The 23434-nt window shown below is 48.8% G+C and overlaps 1 protein-coding gene across 1 annotated transcript in view; it reads left to right on the forward strand.

Moving 5' to 3' along the window:
- ITGA5 (integrin subunit alpha 5) overlaps window positions 1-23434 on the forward strand; it is a 103012-nt gene that overhangs the window by 19003 nt on the left and 60575 nt on the right. Inside the window, exons 2-6 of the mRNA XM_084836535.1 lie at window positions 7269-7399; window positions 14057-14148; window positions 18142-18265; window positions 20393-20454; window positions 22125-22170. Coding sequence (XP_084692661.1) covers window positions 7269-7399; window positions 14057-14148; window positions 18142-18265; window positions 20393-20454; window positions 22125-22170 — 455 coding nt within the window. The remainder of the gene's footprint in view (window positions 1-7268; window positions 7400-14056; window positions 14149-18141; window positions 18266-20392; window positions 20455-22124; window positions 22171-23434) is intronic.

The raw sequence follows: 23434 nt of genomic DNA on the forward strand, positions 1-23434 counted from the left end.
GGTTCTGGAACCTGGTCCAGAGGTTTGTTTGTTTTTTAAAGCCCCCCACCCAGCTGTTTGACCACTGTACCATTCACAGAGGTCTTTCTCCTTTAGGACTGCAGGCAGAATAAATCTCTCCCAGTGAACAGCTTAGGCTATTGAGCCGAATGAGAAGGGGGCTGAGTAAAATGTATTTAAATGTTTAAGTATTTTACCCTTCTTTTCTCCAACGGCTGAAGGGAGAATTACAGCCTCTGAAAAACCATAAATAAGTGCCCGAAAGTAATAAAATGCATATGTAAAGCAAGATAATCTCCCCTATGACAAAATTTAAATTCCACAGATGTCCATTGGCATACCAACTTAATCCTGCCCACTGAAAACCATCCTAGTCCAAAAATATCTTCCGTTACTTCTGGAATATGTTCATATTCATACTTTGGCACGTCTGCAGTAGAAGGGAATTCCATAGTGATCGGGTAACCAGTGAGCACTTCTTCCTGTGAGATATTTCTGGACCCAGGTATAGTACCTGAGTACAAAATACATGCCCCATGGGTCATATCTGTGAGAATGTTCCTCTGCTTTTATATACTCAAGGAGGCAATGATCTCTATTATAAATATGTTGTTGTACTCTAGTATTATACCCGAGGTTCTTATATCTCATTTGATGCAACTGTAAGAGGGTGTGTCTGCAAGCATATGCTACAGACTCTGTGCACAGATGATGTGCACGGAGGGCAGCATTGTTGTGACAGGATATAAGGGAGACATGTAGGACCTGAGCCTTTCAAAGGCTTTATAAATCTAAAAAACAGCACCTTGAATTGTGTCCAGAAGGCAACTAGGGAACCAATACAGATGCTGTGCCACTGATGTCATGTGTTCCAGGTACATTACCTATGCATTACTTGATCTAGGAACATTGAAAGCTGCCTTATACTGAGTCAGACCCTTGGTCCATCTAGCCCAGTATTGCCAGTGCTGACTGGCAGCATCTCTCCAGGGTTTCAGGCAAGAGTCTTTCCTAGGTTTACCTGCAGATGCTGGGGATGGAACCTCAGACTGTCTGCATGTGAAGTATCTCTGTGTTGGCGAGCTGCTTCTCCGTGGGAGGTTCTTCATGCCAGTACTGGGTGCTCTTGGAGGTGTCCGTCCCTAGCATGGAGACTCTCCATGCCGCTGCGGCTTGCCAGACAGATCAGGTAACAAGTAGACCAATCTTTTCCAACCTTGGGTCTCCAGGTGATGCCGGGCTACAACTCCCATGATCCCTGACCATTGACCATACTGGCTGGGGATGATGGGAGCAGTCGTGCAACAATATCTTGGGACCCAAGTTTGGGAGAAGCTGGTGTAGACCATCCTGCATCCCTGGACAGTTCTTTGTGAATGCAAGAAGAGCCCAGCTGGATCAGGTCTATAGTCCAGCATCCTCTGTCTCCCACACTGGCCAACCATGGGAAGCCCTTGAGCAGTTCACAAAGGCCTCCCTTACTGTTGATCCTGTTATTCAGAGGCATGCTGCATCTGATCCTGAAGGAAGCACTAGCCATCGTGACTAGTAGCCATCCACAGTAGCCTTACCTGCTGCAAATTGTTTAAAGCCTAGCTTTGATGTTAGCAGGGCATAGACTCTGATTAAGACATTGCAGCTTTACCAGATGGAGTTAGGAAGCTGTACCTGATCACTCAGTAGGGCTTGAAAAATCAGGCATGACAGTAGATTTACAGACAGCTGCAGTGTTTGGGTGATCGTGAGTCTAGAGAGCAGGTGGTTGGTGTGCAGTACTGATGGAATCAAACAGTGTGTCTGTTTGTAGCCCTTTTTATTTGGCTTCCTGTGGATGGGACAGTGCAGCAGTCCCAAGAAAGGGTAGGTAACATCACTTATTTGGGGTATTTTGAATACGCGTTTGGCAGGCTAAACCTTGGAGCTGGTTCACACATGCAGCTGCTTTGATGGCTTACCATGTGATTGCTCAGCACGACTACTCGCAGCGGAGTGTGTAAACTGTCTTCCCAGAAAAGGATCTCATCTGGGTGGACGACGGGTGAGATGCAAGTTCTGTCTGTGGCGATGCATGTGTGGCAACGCATCCACAAATGGAAGTTCTCATAGAGCTATGTTCACAAATGGAGAACCTAGTGTGGGTATGACGATATCTCAACCCCATCCCCCCAGCAGCTGAACTCTAAACTGTCATGAACAACATGCATGCGTCTTGCCACGCAAAAGGGTGGCGGTCTCCAGCCAGACACCCTGGTACAGGATTTCCCTGTGTGCATGTGTGGTTTCTATGTGTGGTTATTTGGAGCATAATCCTGGAGCATCATTGCGTAATGGTGGACATGAGAGATGGAAGTTCCACACCTTAGCGAGAAATTGAAAGCTATCAAATCACCAGGCCCGGATGACATCCATCCTAGACTTCTTAAAGAACCCAAATGTGAAATTGCTGATCTTCTGACAAAAACATGTAACCTGTCCCAAAGATCGGCCTCTGTACCAGACGACTGAAGAATGGCCAACATAATGCCATTTTTTAAAAAGGGACCTGGGGGGATCCTGGCAATTACAGGCCAGTTAGCTTAGCGTCTGTTCCAGGTAAATTGGTGGAAAGTGTTGTAAGAGATAAAAATGATCAAGCTTGTGGTTGGCCGTGTGAACAGAATGCTGGACTTTTCCAGCATGACTCTTCTCATGTTCTTATGCAGTCCTCTGCACCAGGCACACTGACATGAGTAGGGGCTGATGGGAATAAACAGCGCTGTGTGCTTATGGGCATCTCTCTTCTGGTCTGTTGTGGATGCTCACCCTCAGTCGTGGCTGAGTAGTTAACGTGAAGAGTGAAGAAGGGGCAGCCTGTGTTTCCCAGTGCTGATGACCCCTCTTGGCCCCTCTGCAGTCTGTGTGCTGTGCAGATTCCCCCCCCCCCGACAGTGTGCATGAGGGAGAGAAAGGATGGACCCTAATGTATCCCATTGCCTATCTTGGTGCCATGAGGATTACGTGGAACAGGGACCTGGCTCCGCAAACAGAAGAGATTAGATAAAGGCATTAGATCTGAAAGTTTGCAGTGCCTACCTACAAAAACATCCAAAGAGACAGCAGTTGGGGAAGGAAAGAATCCAGCGTACTCAAGCTCTGGGTTTCCCTGGTCCCTATTAAGATGAACCGTTGGGTTGTGGTCAGGCTAGGCAGGTGCAGGTATTTCAAAAGGCCTGTATATACCCTGTAAATCTAAACCACTGTAACACCAACCGTACTCCAAAAGAACTGTGGGAATTGCAAGAGCTAGGGAACTCTTGTACTGTATCTACAGGAGCATGCACGATTATCCCAGATTCATTGATCTGGAATGGCTACCACCCCAGTCCTGTACTCACAGGGGCTCTTCGCATGATACGACAGCCCACCATAGGTTATTTAACCCACGGGGAAGCTGTGGTGTGTGTGGGGTGTGTGTGGCCACCATTTGAAATATGCAACCCCCGCTTGGGGATTGTCGAGTCATGCAAACCTGGCGAGTGTGGGTCATGTGAAGGTTAAACAACCATCACGTAACCTCAAAACAGATCATGGGTTATGCGAAGGTTCTTCAACACTCACGTAACCCACACTTGCCAGGTTTGCATGACACGGGAACCCCTGATGGGGGTTGCATATGCAATTTGGTGCCCTCAGGCACCCTGGCTCGTCATGGTTTAAATAACCCTCAATGAGCTGCGGTGTGTAGTCTGAACCCAGTCACAATCACTAATACGGGTTGTTCTTCCCAGTCATCATCTTTCATGTATTTTTGTAATCCAAGCTTTCATTATGCATTCTGTGAAAAAGTAGCTTACTTGGTTGACTTGTCTTTTCACTTTGTTTCTTTGCTGTGTTGGGATGCCCTCAGTATTCTTATAGCAAGAGGTCTCTCCACCCAGGTCCGGGTTCAGAATACCCCCATGCCTTCAGAACACAAGATTTTGATGCCATTCTATGGAGAGGTCTTCGCTTCCAGTGGGTTTGGTTCAATCTTCGCAATCAAGGACTTCATATGACACATTAATGGTCACACCAAAGCTTGGCAGACCTTCCCAAACAGTTTAGCATGTCCAGGTATCGGTTCTTGCAGGGCTGGTGTCAAGGGTAGGCATGGTTGCGCACCTGCCAAGGACCCACACGCCAGCAGGGGCCCATTAACAAGAGCCCCAGGGACTTGCTCCTCCTGTTCACCCTTGCAACCTGGTTGTTCACCTGCCCCTCATTCTGAGCCAGACAACAGTGGTGGTGAGAAGGAGGAGCAGGAGATGCTACAGCCTACCTGCTCACTGGCTCCCTGCCTGTCAAGCAAGCGAGTGGCAGCGATGATGAGAAAGAGGAGGAGGAGCAAGAGCAGCTGGTGGCAATGGTGGGGAGAAGGTGGACTCACTGAGGGAGGGGGCCCATTGTGGGCATCTTGCCCAAGGGCCCTCAAAAACCTGGAACCAGCATTGGATGCTTTCAAGCCAAACCACAACTGCAGGACAAAATACAATCTTTATATAGAAATTCTGGGATTCTTTCCCACCCAAATTCTTTAGGCTTTCTCTCTCTGCCATGGTGGCCCTGAGCTAGGCATGTTGTCCCACCTGGAGATTTGCTTTGTCATGTGGTTGCAGCTAGGGTTGCTAGCTTTGCTGCTTGTTGCTTGGGGATGCTGAACCGATTTTGCAGGGGGGAGCCTGACCTGTTGTCTCCCCACTCCTATTCATCACATCCCTTGCTTGCCATGATCCAGGAATGATAGTTCCTCCTGTTCTTGGTGGTCTTGAGTTTCTCCATCCAAGTTTGAAGCCGGGCTGGGATTCCTGGCAGACCTCCTCCCAGTCGACTGCCGGCTTCCTGCAGAGGCCAAAACGGGAGGCGGGTTTTGGTTCCCAGAGATGGCTTTGGTGTTGCATGCGTCTGGCAGGTTTGCAGCCAGGAGGCTGCTCGTGTGGGGGTTCTCCTTGCTGTCCCAGTTGCCCCCTCCGTTCCTATACTTGTGGGGCTCTCGCTGCCATGGCTGGGTATTTTAAGCTCTTTCCCAGGCCTGTGGGCCCCAGGAGGGGGTAGATCCACTGCCTGCTTGCAGCTGCTGAACTGTACACCTGGCTGCCTGCACAAGGGCCCTTTGTCCTGCACCAGGGAGCTCTGTCGAGGGGGTGGGGTTGGGTCAACGGAGAATCGGGAGGCTGTCAGGAGATGGGGGACAGAGGTGGAGGAGGAGACCAGACATGCTTCCAATCTACAGACCCCCCCAGTCCCTCCTCAAATAAATGCCATGGAAAGCATTTGAGCCGCAGGTATTCCAAACCAAAACAGACCCACCTCTGGCTAGCAAGCTCTCGGAAAGGAGACATCGAGACGCATCCCTGCAGGATGTAAGGAGACAGACAACCTTCCCTGAGCTGGTGCCCTACAGGTGTTTCAGACTACAACCCTCAGCATGCCTGATCATTGGCCATGCTAGCAGGGGCTGATGGGAGCTGTAGCCCAAAACACCTGGAGGGCACCAGGTCAGGGAAGGCTGCACCAAAGAAGGCTCGTACCTGTCAACACTGCCAGCAAGCGGTGGTGTTTCTAATACTGTAAGGTTGATTTGTTTTAGCCACTGTGAGGCCTGAAACTTATCATTTCTTGCTAGCGAACCAGAGGATTTCCCCCTAACCAGCATGACACATGCTCATTGAGGATGATTGGAGTTTTAGTCCAACACTTCTGGAGGGAACCAGGCTTGCAGGGAGGCTGCTCCAGGGAGTATGTTGCAGAGACCTTCCTTGCAAGAGTTTTCTTCCTGGAATCCAGATTCAGTGAAGTTCTTCAGCATGGCCCAGGGACATCTAACAGGGAGGCTCAATCATCATGGTACTGGGATCATATCATATCACTTAATCACCAGGGTAGGGATGTATTTGATGCTGCTTGATTCCATTTTTTTTGCATTGAGCAAACTGCTAATGGTTGGTCCTGGGCAAGGCATGGCAGGAACCGCCCAGTGCAACCTTCTTCCCAAACACTCAACCATCCACCCATCAGAACAGACCACACGTTCCAGAGCAGAGTGCAACCCCCCCCCAAACAGAAAGCTGGGTAATTTGGCACAATTCCTCTTATTTTTCATAATTGATTCAAGTTTCGCTAGTCCCAGGGAAGGGCGTAAGAACTAAGCAGAGCACTGAAGCTCCTGCCCCAAACCAATGGAAATATTATTCTGCCAACCCCTTGATTTCTGGGTTTCCAGGAGGCTTTCCCTATATGTTTTGAAGTATCTCTTCACAGTCATAAGGGCTAGAAGCCTGCTTGCACCATTTAAATGAAAGCTGAGGTTCTTAGGAAGCCATGTTCTCTGGACAAAGCCACGTTCTGCATCTGGCTGGCTGGAACCCCGATTCGGAGCCCTCCTGTGCTAGGAGGTGAGAATACGTGGCAATGTTTTGTCGCAGGTCTCACTTATACTATATAAAGCCCTTTTCCCCGCTTAGAGTAAAACAAGCAAGCTGATTTTCTTCCTGTGTGCTTTAGCCCAAGCCTCCTTTCCACAGGCAGGACGATAAGGGGTGAGCATGAGGCAGAGGTTCTTAAGGTGATAGAATGGGCTGTGCCACGTCAGACTGCAGATGGGGGAGTTTTGTTTTTTTAATTGTCTCCTGTGTTCAAAAAACAAACATTCCCTGGAAATAGAAGAAACAGCACAGCCATCAAAGGACTAAGCTAAAACCTTGGTTTTTCATGTAGTACCTTTCTATTTGCGGGGCGTGTGCGCGTGTGTGCGCATTAAAGTGCCGAACATTCAAAAGTGGTATATCTTACCTGCAATCCTGAAGTGGGACAGTTCTTTCTATCGCTTCCATCTGCCGTGTGTGTAGACCCAGTCCCAGAGTCCTTGCAGTGGTGTGCACAGGGGAGTCAAGGCTGTCAGTAGCGCTGTCTGTGTTTTCAGCAGGCTTGCGAGGAAATGGGGATAGGTTAGGAGGAGAACGCAAGGAAAGCCCAGCTGGATCAGACCAAAGGCCTGCCTAGTCCAGCATTCTGTTCACACAGTGGCCAACCAGATGCCCCAGTGGGAAGCCCAGAAGTAGGACATGAGTTCAATAGCATCCCCCCGCTCCTGTTCCCCTGCATAATGCCTCTGATACTGGAGATAATATATAGCAATCATGACTGCTAGCCATTGATAGCCTTCTCCTCCATGAAAGGAGGTTAGCTTTGCTCAGGACGCATCTCAGCCTTAGACTAACCCTATTATTCCCCCCTGCCTTTCCTCCTCGCAGTTTCAGTGTCCTCGTTGGAGCACCCAAGGCCAGAACAAACCAGCCAAATGTCACAGAGGGAGGTGCTGTCTACTACTGTCCTTGGCATCTCGGCAACATGAGCTGCACACCCATCGAATTTGACAACAAAGGTAGGGGGGGCGTGGGCTCATGGTAGGGGCTGGCTGGATATTTGCCTGACCTCCTTCCAAAATGTATTTATTTACTGTTCTTAGTTATATCCTGTTCTTTCTCCTGTTTGGTGTCAAGGGCAGCTCGCAACAATACTTAAAACCGTACAGTGATACATAAGGAAGGATCCAACGGTGTCCGGCTGCCAGCACTATTGACGTTGCACTAGCAGAAACCAATGTTTGTGCTACATCAATAATGCTGGCTGGCGTGATGGGTTTCCCGGGAATCTCTGGGGCTTTAATTGTATTCTATGATAAATGGAAAGGATTCAATGGTGCCTGGCCGCTAGCATTGTTTATGCTGCGCTAGCGGAACCCTGTCATGCTAACAAGCACTCTTGATATTGCGAGTGTTGGTTTCCACTCACGCACCATAAATAGCGCTAGCAGCTGGACACGGTTGGATCCAGTGCCGGCTCTGGGTTTTTGAGAGCCCTTGGGCAAGACACCCTCCATGGCATCCCTCCCTCACTGCATCTGCCTTCTCACTACCATTGTCACTAGCTGCACTTGCTCCTAATTCTCTTTCTCATCACTGCTGCCACTTGGACTAGATGGACCCTTGGTGTGATCCAGCATGGCTCTTCTTATGTTGCTTACTGGGCGGGCAGAGAGCCTAGGAGCAAGTAGGCAGTGGGATCTGCTGCTGCTGCTCCTCACCACCAGCCAGAGGGAAAAGCAGGTGAACAAGCTGGTTAGAATGGTGAAGAGCAGGAACAACTCCAGGGGGCTCTTGTCAGTGGGCCCCAGCTGGGGTGTGGGCCCTGTGCAGGTGCCCAGCCATGCCTACTCTTGACACCAGCCCATTTATCATGAAACACAGTTTTAAGAACCCTACAATTTCATAGTCAAATGAACAAAGTACTCTTGCAATGAGTAATGTATACTTTTGACTTCCAGCCCCACATCAAGACCACACTCCTGCTTCCTTCCTCCTAACTCAGAACTCTTCAAACAGTATGCATTTCCTACATAAGGAGCAATTCTGTGTGTGGGGGGGGCGGGAGGCGGTGGTGATGGTGGGGTGGCAGGAAGCATGACAATTCTGGCAAAACTGATCAGTCTGGGACCATCACACGGAAGTAATTCCCGTGCAGGAAATGTGTAAGTTCTAAGCAATCCTTGCTGTCACCGTCCCCTCATTTCATCTGGTTGTTTTTTCTGGGAAGGGGCACAGCATGAAGCACATGGTGGATCCTAAGCCGAAGGTCTGCCAGGCATCATCGAGCTCTAAAAGAATTGAGTGTAGGAATGCTGGGGAAATTCAAGAGGGGCTAAAATGAGCTTGGATTTCTAAGGATCCAACCTGCGGAATCTGCTGCGGAGCGACCCTCTCAGGCCTCACGGAGTCCATGGACTCTCAGATGATTTTTTTACTTTCCAGAAATTTACGCATATAAATTTGTAGGAAAATACTTGAGTTTCTGCTGAGGAAATGTTGAATGGAATGGGGGACAATACGCTAAATGTTACGTACTAAGGTAAATTGTGTAAATATTTACGTAAATACTTATGTAACTATTTACGTATTTTTCCGCATGATGAAAAAAATTATTCGCATCCGTCTGTGGGAGGACGATGGAACAAAAGGCACCTGACAGTCCATGAAACACAGATGGAGCAGATTTTACACAGTCCGTATATCCCTAATCGAGTGACATACAAACCCAAACTACTTCCAACAATGGAAAAAGCAGTGTTTGCATGCCAAAACCATGAAGTTGACAGGGGAGTCATTGCCCCACAACCTTCGCCAACCCAGTGCCCTCCAGTTCTTTCGGACGGCAACTCTCATAGCCCCAGCCAGCATGGCCAGTCATCAGGGACGATGGGAGTTGTAGTCCAAAAGAACTGGAGGGCACCAGGTTGGGAAAGGTTGCCCTTCCCTTTCTATGGTACAGGCCCCATTTGCCTGGCATTAGCTGCTTGAGTGGTGACTGCTTTCAACTCGATACTGGAAGCACCAGTTGGACTGCATTGGGACTGGAATCTTTTGCCAGGCATTGTCTGGCTGACCTGGAAGTATTTTAGGAGCCCTTTCTCTGTCGCAAGGGTGTACTGTCCCACTGCAGTCCTTATTAGATCTTTCAGTATGACACCAAATTGACTTTAAATGATATTCTAATTTCTAGTGCAAAATTCAGGCATCCTTTCTCTCTCTCTGTGAGAGAATCCTGGCTAATGGCAGCTGTCCATTTCAAAGAGGAAGTTCAGGCTGTGTGTGACTCTGAGCCTTCCCCCTTCCTCCATCGCTCTTCATCTGTGGTTGCTTAGCAGCAAAGGACCTCCCTTTCCTCCCCATGCCCTAATCTTGCAGGATCAACAGCCAAAAGATGCAGTTTGATTGGCAGTGCTGGAATAAGAAGAGAATGGAGAATTGCTAGAATCAGTCCCATCTTCCTGGGCTCACTTCTTTGAGAGCCTTGCAGAGAGGTGGGGTGGGGTTTTTTTGAGCCATTAGTAGGGATCAGTGGAGCACAACCATCAAGGGCTGAGGGTCCCAGTCTAACTATGAGATCGCATTCCTGTGTGGAAAGGAGAATTTTTGACACATGCTGCTTCTCCCCTCATAGTAGCGGGAGAAAATTGTAGCTGCCAAAATTCTCCCCTTCTGCGGAGTTATTAAAAACACAGAAGCCCAGCCCCACGTTGGGTTGGGCGACTGTGGTTCTTCATGAATTGATTTGTGGATGGGTTGTTGGATACCTGAAATGTGTGTATTGCTGGCATAAGGGATTGCTCTTTTGTGAGGGGTCACTTCTGGGGCACAGGATGGAAGAGACAGACATGACATCTCTGGAGAGCCAGGGTAGTGTAGTGGTAAGAGTGTTGGACTAGGGCTGGGAAGACCTGAGTTCAAGTCCCCACACAGCCGGGACGCTCACTGGATCAACAACATGCAAGAGCCTAGGGAGCTGCCTTGTTATAGGCAGATCATTGGTTCATCTGGCTCAGTCCTGTCTTGAGAGCCAGCACCAAAGGTCAGCACCTGCCAACAGCCCACACCTCAGCTGAGGGCCCACTGACAAGAGCCCCCTGGAGTCGCTCCTCCTCTTTACCACTGCAACCTGCTTGTTCACCTACTTCTCACTCCGGCCCAGACAATGGTGGTGGTGTGGAAGAGGAGCCGTAGATGCCACGGCCTGCTTGCTCACTGGCTCTCTGCGTGCTGAGCAAGCAGGTGGTAACAGTGATGAGGAAAAGGAAGAGCAGCAGGTACCAAAGCTGGTAAGAAGGTAGACCCGCTGAGGGAGGGGGCCCATTGAGGGTGTCTTGTCCAAAGACCGTGGAGTCGCCACTGATTATCAACACTGGGGCTGTTCGCACATAACACTAAGACACGGTAGGTTAATTTCCCCATGGGGCTTAGCGGAGCCCACTGGCCACCATTTTGAATATGCAAGTGGTGGTGGCGTGCTCATAGCTTGCTGTGTCACATGAACCCAGCATCATGGGTTGTCTGAGGTGGTAAGCAACCCTCAAATAACCCATAGTTTGTTTTAGAGTTATTTGAGGGTTTTGTGTGCCCTCAAACAACCTACAACACTGGGTTCACACAACACAGCAAACCACGGCAAACGGGTGCCTGTGCGCACTGTGCAAAATGGGTGCCCACAGGCACGTGGCATGACACAACAGCCTCCATGGCTAAATTAAGCCACGGAGGTCTATCATGTCGTGAGAACCAGGTCACTGACTCGCACCTGCTCTCCAGGATTTCAGGCAACAGTGTTTCCCAGCCTTACCAGGAGATGCCAGAGATTGAACCTGGGACTTTTTGCGTGAGATGCGTGTGCTGTGCCACTGAGCTACAGCCCTTCTGCACAGTGGGGGAAGTTGGGATGATGTTAGGCTGCTCATTACCTCTCAGCCTAACTCACCTCACAGGGTGGTTCTGAGGATAAAACGGGAAGTGAGACAACCCTGTATGCTGCTCTCAGGGAGGGTGGGGTTAAAAACATGTAACAACTACATAAATAACTAAATCCTGAACAGAATGAGTATTCTGTCAGTGGACTGTTTGTGAAGGAAAAATGTTGACAATCACTCACTCAGGCCCGAAGGCATCCATATGGTTGGAGAAGGAAGGGCTCCAACTTTTCCCTCCCGCTGACAGCTCAGAAAGGCCTGGACCTTTGGCTGGCTGGGCAAGCATTGGGTTTCCCTGCCTTGGCACATGGCGCTGTAGACTTGGCTTGGACAGTACCCAGTGGAGCTGGGCCAGGGAGAGTTTCCTCGCCTCAGCTGAGAACAGAGAACACATTCCAGTCAGAGAGCAAAACAGGACGCTGCCTGGGGAGCCCCTTATCCTTCTGTGTAGTCTCATTCTAGGGATTTCAGGGGGCTGGTAAAATCTAGGTATCTCTGTGTTGAAAGCAGCACAGAACCACACCTCTGGTTGAACAACTAATGTTCAAAATTCTGGATGCAAGCACATTATTTACAGAGCACTTTTTTGTTTTCAGGCAGAATTGCTCAAAGCAAGCAAACAAGCATGCAACATGATAAGGAAGTTAGCTGAATTTTAGAACTGGCTTCTAGAATTTTTTAGTCTCACACACACAAACAGGCATACACACACAGACACACACACACGCACGGAAATTTCAAAAACACTAGTATAAAAAGAGTCAACGATCTCTTGTTGAGGAGCACACATGATTGCCAAGGATCCCTTGTGTATTGTAGAAGATTATGGGACACATTCTAGGACACATACTCAGGTCACATGGGCAATGGCCAGCCATGCTGGCCACTCTGTTGTCTCATAGGAATGGGACAGCGCCAGGTTTGAGAGGAGGGGGCCTGGCAAAGTGCCCAGTGGTTGGCCTCCTTCTTTGATGGGCCTTCTCTTGCTTACCTGGTAGCAGCACTAGACAGCTGGGTCCAAGAGCCACCATTTAAATTTCCAAATGTAATTTTAAAATGTAGTGTCACTAGGAGGCATTGGGGAATATTAAAATGGCAGCTCCTGGGCCCAGCAGATGTCGGGGGAGGGGGTCATAGGCCAGTGGTCATAGCCACTCACCCTTCCAACTGTGTATTGAAGGGAAATACCAGTAGCGCTGGGGAAGCTTGTCCACCATTGCTCATCATCTCATTGAGGAACGCTTGAGAAGCTCCCAAGGTGCCTCAGGGTTTCCTGGATCACATTATGAAATACCACTGAAATAGAGGTATTTATTTATTTTTTACATTTATATCCTGCCTTTCCTCCAAGGAGCCCAAGGTGGCGTACATGATCCTCCTCCTCTCCATTTTATCCTCATAACAACCTTGTGAGGTAGGTTAGGCTGAGAGTCAGTGACTGGCCCAGAGTCACCCAGTAAGTTTCATGGAAGAGTGGGGACTAGAACCCGGATCTCTCCAGTCCTGGTCCAACACTCAGGTGGGGTAGTTCAGCAGGAGTGGGGGGACATAAGCATTTTTTATTAACAAGAATTCCTCTCCTCCAGTCTTTCCCTTATTTTCCTCCCTCTTGTCCCTGCCAAATGGGAACAATGGCAAATCTTGAGGTCGGTGCAGGGAGATGAAGAAAAACAATGCTGTAATATGAAATCTTTTTCTCTCTGAATAAACCGGGGAAGAATTTCTGGACTACTGATCACAGCAGCGTTGTGGGATTTTTGAAATTGTAAACTGCATTTTCCAGGTTGTTGATTTTCCAGGCACCGATGTGAATTAAACAGGATGGGGGTGGGGTGAGAAGGACCCACGTGGAACCAAATTGCATTTTTGGCAGTTCGTTTAGAAAAAGAGAATTGGAAAAAAGCCCAATATACCGGAAATAGCTTGAGAGCCTTTGCATTGCATAGAAGGTCTAGAGCAAGCCTTCTGGGGTCACTGCCTGTTGGGGTTTTAGGAGAAGGGAATAAGTAACCTTGTTGTTTACAAGCAAAGTAGGTTTGTGGGGGGGGGGGATACATGGAGTGGGCAAAGGATAGGGAAGCAGGACACCTGGAGGCAACATGCCTTTGTTATCCCATTGTTCTAGGAGCTGATTGAGAAGGGGTGTGCGTATATATATAAGTGTGTATGTGTATAGCCCGATGCAGGTGTTTGCCTGCTCACATATAGGACTAAAATGTGAAGGGGAGATGTGGACACACAGGTACGCCCTGCCCCCAGTGTCCCTACATGCTTGGTACCCAAGTCCAACGAGGGCTTTGTGATTGTATTCAGCTGAACAAACTTACAGAGTTCCCATTATCAGAAACTATGATAAGGCAGGGTTCACAACTGCAGGAACTCTGTAAGCATTTTCAGTTAACAGACTTACAAATCCTTGGTCAACCTTCGCGCTGTATAACTGGGTACTGGGCATGTGGGGATGTTAGGGATGGGGCTTACATGCACACCCATATCCCCCTACACACTTAACCCGTACACACCAGCAGGCAAACACCTGCATAGGGAGTGTGTGTGTGTGTGTGTATGCAGACATGTGTGCGCATGCACACACACGTATGTCTGCATATACATATACATACCTATACATATACACACAGAGAGCAAGGTCTGCCTCCAGTTTTAATTGGGGGGGGGGACTGCGCCGCAGATACTTAAAGTTTAGGAAACACTGACCTAGACCCACATGCATTCTCTACCCCACAGGATCCCGTATAGATGAGACACTGGGGAAAATGGAGTTCAAATCCCTGCAATGGTTTGGAGCCACAGTGAGATCACACGGCAGCTCCATCCTGGTAAGTTGGGTTGTGGTATGGGTATTATTGAGCAAAGGGCCATAAGCAAATGATTAGTTGGCGTACAGTGACGGAAGCACAGGCCTGGGTCAGACTATGCCTTTGGCCTCTTCCTTTGGTCACAGGAATCCTCTGTCATGCGCAGATTGACAGCACAGGGTTCTCTGATTTGGCAGCTCCAGTCATAGAATCACAGAATAGTAGGGTTGGAAGGGGCCTACAAGGCCACCAAGTCCAACCCCCTGCTCAATACAGGAATCCAAGTCAAAGTATCCCTGGCAGGTGGCTGTCCAGCCTCGTCTTGAATGCCTCCAGTGTGGGAGAGCCCACCACCTCCCTAGGGAATGGGTTCCATTGTCGTATTGCTCTAACAGTCAGGGAGTTTTTCCTGATGTTCAGCCGGAATCTGGCTTCCTGTCACAAGCCCATCATTCCGTGTCCTGCAGTCTGGGATGATCGAGACGAGATGCTGTCCTTCCTCTCTGTGACAGCCTTCCAAGTCCTTGAAGAGCGCTATCCTCTCTCCCCTCAGTCTTCTCTTCTCAGGACTAAAGATGCCCAGTTCTTTCAGTCTCTCCTCATAGGGCTTTGTTTCCAGTCATCAGAAAAGTGCTTCCCGTTGGAAGTTGCTACAGCTAAGTGTGGTGGGCTTGTACATTGCAGTGATGTGCAACTAGATGAGTGAAGGAATTGGCCACAAATAATATATTTCCTGCATCTTGGATAACAATGACTAACAGTACCTCTGTACTGGCACTGGTGAAACCAGACCCTCTGAACTGGAGAGTGGAAATCGCTGATGTTTTTCATCCGTGCGCTCTTGACGAGGTTTATAGTTCTTGTCAGGCTGCAGTTATATGCACACTTATCACTCCATTGACTGAAGTGGAACGTATTTCTTAGTAAACAGGCACTGTGGCTCCAGTGTCTTCTCCTCCCTTCTAGCTGTCTTACATATAGCACTCATGCACTTTGGGAGGCTGGGAAATCTTTGTTTAGGCTGCAGTTGCAACACTGTGGCCTGTTGAGGTCACAGCATGTTAAGAAAGTTTGTGACAAACTGACATAGATTTAAAGGAAGGCTGCGAAGGATGATAATGCTGAGCTTTCTCTCCAAAGGGCAGGCATCTCTAAAAAGGCAAGCGTAACCAAGGGAATTTGACCTCCTGATTAACACCCTCCCAGCCTAGGTTTTTTTTAGTGTGGAAAAATGTCTTTATTGACACAGATGCCCAAGGTTGCCATCCGTTCATCTCCAGGTTTTGCTTTAGGGTTGCCATGGAAGTGTGAAATCCAGTATTAGTTGCAGAATTCAGCATCTTCAAAATCTGTTTGCTTCCCTTTAAGTACACAAGTTTCTAGCCCTTATCGCTGTGAAGACAGGCTTGAAAATATGTGGGCACTGGCAATCTCAGAAGTGAAGGAGCAGGCTTTCAGCACTCCAGATAGCTCCTTCCCTTTCCTAATGACCAAGCAGAATAAATGTTATGCAGAACAAGCACATGTTGCCTGATTTATGCAGCCTGTAGAATTTGGCTAGTCTTGGTGCAGAAGTTTGACTACCTTGGATAAGAGTAGATTATTGTCCGAGATGTGCTAGTCCCTTTTAACCTAAGGAAGGGGAGAACTTGCACTTCCTGAACTACCCCTGCCGGTCCTGGCTGCATAGATCAGAAAGATATACAGTACACCCAGTCCTGCGATTAGCACTCCTCCTGCCTTGTGACTTAAGGGCAGGAGCAGATGACCACTTCTTGCAGCTTAAAAATGTCCCATGCGATGTCTCTGACTGCATGGAGAGCTCTGTAAGCTCATGAGATTTCTGCACCCAGGGAGAGTGGTAAGATTTGGCCAGCTTCATTGCCGGCGCTTTCAGACAATACAGCTAGAGCTGCTGAGTGAGACTGTATGGCAGGGGTGTAGAATCTCAGGGCTGGAGGCCAAATCTTGCCTGCCAGGGATCCTAATCTGGCCCTCTTGGGTCCTCCAAAAGGCAGTATCCCTTTCCCCTAACCACCAATCGTTTTGGGGGTTTCCGGCTTTTGTGCAGCTTTTCCCGCATTCTAAAAGGTTGAAATGTCTTCCGAGCTTTAGGTACTGGGCAGCAAGAGCTTTAAGCTACAATATGTTGGTAGTTTGGCCCTGCCCCGTTGACTCCACCCCTTTCTCTCTGGCCCCGCCCACCACTGGAATGTGGCCCCTGAGTGCTCCCCTGAAATGGAATTCAGCCCTCAGACTGAAAGCAGTTCCCCACTCCTGCTGTGTGGTCAGTGGTCATCTGCCTTTCCCCTTAAAGGAGGCTCCGTAATTATGAATGCCCCACTGTGTCTCTTCGCTCTACAAGCTGAATTTACAATCCCAAACAAAGTGCGTGAGATGCCCTAGACAATTTGTCTCGTTGTCCCTTAGCTCTTTTAGTTAGGAAAGATGTGTGTTTGTGTCATCATCCCCCCCCCCGCAGTCACAATACCATCCCTAAACCTGCCTGCCTGTCTGCCTTTGTAAAGCAATTGCCTCTTGTCCAGCTGTTTGCAGTACCTGTTGTCCTGTATCCTCTTTAGGGCAGCCTCTTCAAGTATTTGAAGACGGTGATCAAGTCCCTCTGTTATCTTCTTTGCTTTCTAGGCTCACCTCCTCTGAGCCTTTCAGGCTAAGCCCTTTACTGCAGGGCTTCTCATAATTGCCACAGAGCAGCAATGACTCAAGTCCACACAAAAATGCTTTGGTCTCCCCTGTTGCACTGACAGGCTCGTTGGCCCAGAGGTTTGCAGATCAACAGTACGTGGAGGAATCAAAGTGATGATAAACTACTGGGTTTTTTCCATATGAAGGGGTTGGGTATACTGCAACCTTCCCCAATCTGTCACCCTCTCTGGATGTGTTTAGACTACAACTCCCATCACCCCAGCCATCATGCACTGCTAGCTGGGGGTGATGAAAATAGTAGCCCAAATACATCTAGAGGGTGCCAGGTTGGGAAAGGCTGGAATGCTCTGTGCTTTAAAAAAAATGAAAGATCAAAATATTGGGCCCTGTATACATTTGCATTTATTTCATTCATTTGTGTTGCTTATTCTGCTTCTGCTACTCAAGCAGAGCTATGCAGGGCAATGAAGGCCCCCCCTCCGACACATTTTGACTCCTGGAAATCTAGCTCAGATTCCCCCCCGCCCCCAATCTTGGTCTTCTAAGATCTCAGCAGGCATTACTGAAGCACTTGCAAGCCAATCTTTTCAGCCATGGGGGCCAGAAGCTTTTTTTAAAAAAACAGATTTTCAGCACGCTGAATTCCATGCTCAACACCAAGTTCAATATCTAGCTCTTTGCATCGTACTGACTGCAAGGACTGACTGGTCCAAATTACTACTGTTAGGAATGCTTTTTCCCCCCGCGCTTCAATAGTTGCCCTGCTGCACTGCAAACTGCTGTTTAAACTCTTCAGCTTTCTAAACTTTGTATATCGAGGTGTGTGTGTGTTCGTGCTCGTGTTCGTGTTTCGGTCAGGTCCCAGGACAATAGGAAGGCATCCTCCTTGCCACTGTGAGATACTCCAGTTAACGTTGCTTGCTGGCATCCTGCCCCTTCCCTTTTGATCTCTCATTTGGGGCTCAGAGATGGGACCGCACATTTTGGCTGATGGTGATACTTCTAGGATTGCCCTATGCTTGTCAACCTAGTGGCTTAAATTTTCCAGGTGCATTTCGGCCTCTGTCACGGCCCTACTGGCCTACAGTTTGGGAACTGGTGCTCTGGGGTGATGTGCTAAGACACCGGAAAGGATGCTGGCCCATGGGCTAGACCTGGAGGCTGCCCAGTAGTGAATTCCTGAAGGCAGGGCATCTCTCTGGCAGTAGCTGGGCTCACTGAAGCCACGCCGTGTGACCCTGGAACCACACGGGGCTCATCTGGCACCAGCTGTGGGACCGTTGGCCACAATGCAGAAGAACGCTGAGCCCCTAGCCTTTGCTTACCAGCCTGATCTTCTTTCCTCAGGCCTGCGCCCCCCTGTACAGCTGGCGAACCACCAAGGATGAGCCCGAGCAAGAGGTGGTGGGGACCTGTTACCTGTCAGTCAACAACTTCACCAAGTTTGTGGAATATGCACCTTGCCGCTCAGGTAAGTCACAGGGGCAATGGGCGGGGCTCTTAGGTTACAGGCATAAGGCTGCTAGATTTCCTCACCCTCTGAGAGCAAAAAAAAAAGAAAAAAAGAAAGAAATATGTGGGAGGGGGGCGGTCTCAATGCCCATGCTGTATTGGTTTGGGGTTTTCTGTGGAGGCACATTTATGAGCTGGGTTAAAAACCAACATTCTTATTAGCTTGTCTCTGTGCCAGCACATGGCTGACTTGCACAAAGTGCATCGTGCATCGGCTGTGATGAACAATTATGGCCTGGGAGCTGTGCATGGTCAGAACTGGCCATCAGCTGGATCAGGGGAAAACCAGATGGACTGGCTGTACATAGGAACATAGGAAACTGCCACAGACCAAATCAGACTATTATTGTACGTCTGTTGTCAACACGGACTGGCAGCAACGGCTCTCCGGGGTTCCAGGCAGGGGTTTTCCGTGCCCTACTTGGAGATGCCAGGGATCAGACCTGGGGCCTTCTGCATGCAAAGCAGGGGCTCTGCCACTGAGCCACAGCCCCTCTACCCTACAGAAATCCAGTGGGCACCCTCCCCTCCCTGCCCCCATGCTGGCCCTTCTAACATGCTCTCATTCCTGCCATTATTAAAAGGCAGGCTGTTGAAGACTCATCCAGCTGGCTCCTTCCTACACACGGTCAGGACCATGGTGCAAGGCACCGGGTGTGGGGAAAACAGACCCATTTCCTTTGGGCTCCTTGTGCAGGGAGCGCTGGAAGGCTGCTCTACGACCAGCACTTGCCCCACTCCGGTCTCTTGAGAGCCCTGTGGGTCAGAAAGAGCCATGCTTGTTGGAGAATGCTTCATAGCTAGAGGGCAGCCTGGGGAGAAGTAGCAATCCTGACCCCTCCATACCCCCCAAAGGGAGAGCTCTCCCTATGAGCTCTGAGTGAAGTCATATTGCAGGATTGAAGGTAGAGAGAGGGATGGACCAGCTCTACTGGCATTTAAATTATCCTGCCATTACATTCCCGGCCAACTTCCCTTGTCTCCTACCTACTCTTGCTGTTTTGTTTCAGGATCATTGATGCCAGCTATCCAGGTAGGGCAAAGAGAGGATGGTTAGAATGGAGGAGGGTCTGGAAGCCTACATTCCCTTCTTCCTATGATATCATCCCCCCTCTTTGGCCCAGGGTGTTCTGTGTCTTGGGGATGAGGTTCCATCCCCATCGGAAGGGAAGACTTCTTTCTTGGGCAGGGCTGGCATCCCCTCTCGGCGCTTCAGTGCCTTATCGCAGCTGAGATGCTGCTCCTAAAATGAGGGTGCTGAAGAAGCTCATGTATGCCCAAAAGTCTGACTGTGATCAGGCAAGTAGCACTTTGTCCATGCTCAGAGGCTTCCTTTGTTGTCATTTTTCATGTTTGCAAAGGAGGGCAGCTGGCTTGTGGATTTGCATTTTAATTGTTCTGTTGTTGATCCTAGCTACCACCTGACCATCAACTTAACTGCTTGCTGGCAGAAATACCATTCATTCATTCATTTATTTATTTATTTAGAAAACTCATATGCTGCCTTTCCAATGTGTTTGTATCACTAAGGGTGGCTTCACAAATGGTATAAAAAAATAAATGCAAATGGGTTCTGGGGATAAGCCATTCAATTTTAAGCCAGTGGCCAGGGCTGTGTTCAAATCCCTGTATGTACAATGGTTAGGTTTTAAAAACTCGTTTGTTGGGGTGATTGAGCCTTGAATCAGATTAAATACTGGGCTTAACTTATTGGTCATAGGGGCTAGGGAAGTAGGACCCTGTTGTGGAAGGGATCCTTTTGAAGGCATGCTTCTGGATGCCTCTTGTAGTAGGAAAGCCATCCTGACCTGTCTCCCTTCTGTATTGCAACTTCCTTGATTGATTGTGCAAATGTAAAAAAAATGCATGAAAGCACAAGGTGATGTGGAAAACAGATGCTTCTCAGATCTAATTCAAAAACATGGAATGGGTGGTACCAGCGCATAATTCAGTGGCTGTGCAGTGTTGAGTTGATCTCCAATTATCTGTTATACCCAAGAGGTTCTGTGCTGCAATTTAACCCAACCCCTCTGAATTTCTGTCCCTGCTCATCCCTCTTCTGTTTCTCTCTCTCTCTGTCTGCCAGACTTGAACTCAGCCCGTGGACAAGGCTACTGTCAAAGTGGATTTAGTGCTGAATTCACAAAGGTGAGTCTCCAACCCCCTTGAGAACAGGAGCTAAGTTCCTATGTTTGAAGGCTGGGACAGGTAGTCTCCTGGGGTGAAGCTGGGGAGGTACATATTTAAAATAGGCACTGTAACATAGCCACTTGACACCTGTCTGTGATCCTGGTTTGTAGTGAAATGGCCTTGGGAAAAGGCACAGGCAGAAACCGTCACATCTCTGCAATGGTGGGGGAGAGGTTTGCTTTGAGAGGATGCAGCCTGTATTAGTCCTTGAAGGATTCTGCCCCCCCCCCCATGTACAAGTAGGGGAAGGTGTAGAGGCTGACACCCACAGTAGTCCAAAGTGTGAGGATCAGATGCCTCCATCTGTCCAGCTCTGTGCTGGAGACATACACACATGCCCTGTGTTGACTGCCATTGTTAGTAGGTGGTGTGAATTCCAACCTGTATTCCCCTTGTTTAGCGGTACTGTGGTTATGCAGAACAGGGAAGGGACATGCTCAGAGTTGGTGAGGCTCTGCCTGGGAATTTCTGCCCTATTAGATGTGTGCCCAGCTGAGGGCATCTGGTTTCTGGATTAGCAGCCTTCCCCAACCTGGTGCTGTCCAGATGTGTTGGGCTACGAATCCCATCATCCCCCAGCCAGACGGAGGGCATAATGGAGGGCACCAGATTGGGGAAGGCTGCTCTCTTGCACAACCTTTCACCCCGCCTGCTGTCACCGTTTGGATCCATTGCTTCCTGTTAATTGTGCTTTTTATCTCCCCCATTGGCTTCTTTGTCAGTGATTGGCTGTTTTAGAAATCCGGATGATCTAATATTATTATCTACAAAGATAGAGCAAAGAAACCACATGCTTCTGTGAATCTTGTAGTGAAGGGATGAGCAACTTGTGGCCCTCCAGATGTTTTGGCCCTCCAGATGTTTTGACCTACACCTCCCATCATCCTTCACCATTGGCTGTGCTGGCTAGGGCTGATGGGAATAGTAAGCCAAAGAATCTGGAGGGCCACCAGTTGCCCATCACTGTTGTAGCTCTTCAACCTATGTCCAGCTGAGATGTTCCGACAAATATCTCCTGAGATTGCTCCAGTGCAGATTCTTCCTTTTGGGAGGCTTCTGGCTTCACCATCAGTGGCTTGTGTGACCCTTGTGAGCCACAGCTAAATAGCCAACAGGGAAGGTGCTGCGATTAGAGTGGTCCAGTGGGGCAGGGGTGACCACTGGGTGAAATGATGGGGAACCCAATGGGTGGGTGTCAGAGTAAGCATGATGCTGGGTTAGGCAACCTGGTGCCCTCCAGATGTTTTGTACTACAACTCCCATCAGTCCCAGCCAGCATGGCCAGTGATCAGGGATTGTGGGAGCTGTGGTCCAAAACATCTGGGGGGCATCAGATTCATTGGACTTGGACTGGTTCAGGTTCCCTGGTCAGCCATGAAGCTTGCTGGGTGATTGTGGGCCAGTCACAATCCCTTGACCCAGCCTAACTCACAGGGAGCCCCATGTACTAATTTGGGGAATGTGGGGATGGATGTAAAAGTATTTGGATAAGGAAACAAATTTCTTTAAGACCAAGGTCCTTTATTCATTTATTTTTGGCATGTATCTACTGCCTTATTTGCTAAAAAGCCATCAAAGTGGCGCTTACTAAGTTCTGTGAATACTAATGCTCTCTCCTCTCGCTGCAGTCTGGACGTGTTCTTCTTGGTGGCCCTGGAAGCTATTTCTGGCAAGGTGAGAAACCTTTTCATCATTCACCCTACTCTCAGCAGAACAAAGGAAGCTGCCTTATACTGAATCATACCCTTGGTCCATCTAGCCTAGTATTATCGACACTGACTGGCAGCAATGGCTCTCCAGGGTGTCAGGCAGGAGTTTTTCCAGCCCTACCTGGAGATTCTGGAGATTGAATTTGGGACCTTCTGCATGCAAAGTAGGTTCTCTATTGCACTGAGCTACGGCCCTCTCACCCCACCACATGTTAGGATCAAGCCTTCCCTTGAACAGAGAGGATAAGATGACCAGGCCTAGCAAGGACACCTTGATTTCTCCCACTTCTTCCATTAACCAAGTTGATGGCACCAAGGTGTGCTGGGAAGAGTCTTAGTTTTATGCGAAGGATGTGGAAAGAAGAAGGAGCAGAGGGCCCAGATTCCAGGAAAGAAGATGGTGAGGACAAGTAAGACATGATGGCAGGAATTTGCCCCCATTATGGCAATTTAAAAGGTAGTTTGTATATTCAGCACAATCATGGGCAAGGTTCCTCTGCAGTGTACTGATGCAGGTGTGGGGTTGCTTCTTTGAATGCTCCTCCGAGGTGGGTGGAACCCACCCTACACACAGTTCGGTGGAAGGTAAATTGTGGCCCATCAGTGGCACGCATAGCATCTTCTGATGCTGTGCTTGTGGGCTTCTCAGAAGCACCTAACTGGCCACTGTAAGAGGCAAAACTCTGGATTAACTGGGCCGTGGTCTGATAATCTGGCAAGACATTGCATTCTTGAGCAACGATTCATACTCAGGCCTACTCAAGCCGTATTAGTTACGCCCTAACTGTTCAGAGATCCTGCATATGCTGTCTTGCTTTGCCATTTTTTTTTAAACTAAAAAAATAAACTCTACAAACCTTAGGTCAGCCCACTTTGATGTAGAAAATTAGCATGGACTATGCTGCCATAATTTTCTCCCTGACATTTACAGGACAGTTACATTTTCTATATGTGGGGCAGAGGGGATTCCCTAGAAAGAGCTTTCAAACCATGCCTGAAATAGTATGCTGGCTCTCTGTTTATAATTATACGTGTGTGGAGCAGTACTGTGTGTATGGGGATACTATACGCAGTGGCGTTTTTCCCTATCTTCTGAAAAGGGCAAAGGCATGCTCTGCATGCCACTGTAGATAATCAGATCATGCGCCAGACATTGGGGATAAATAGAAATGTAGTGAGCAATTATTATTTTGCATCCGGTATAACAAAATTCCATTCTCTTGGGCCCT

This window comes from Heloderma suspectum, chromosome 2, assembly GCF_057233095.1.
Source record: "Heloderma suspectum isolate Gila_16-S chromosome 2, 16-S_ref, whole genome shotgun sequence".
Lineage (NCBI taxonomy): Eukaryota > Metazoa > Chordata > Lepidosauria > Squamata > Helodermatidae > Heloderma > Heloderma suspectum.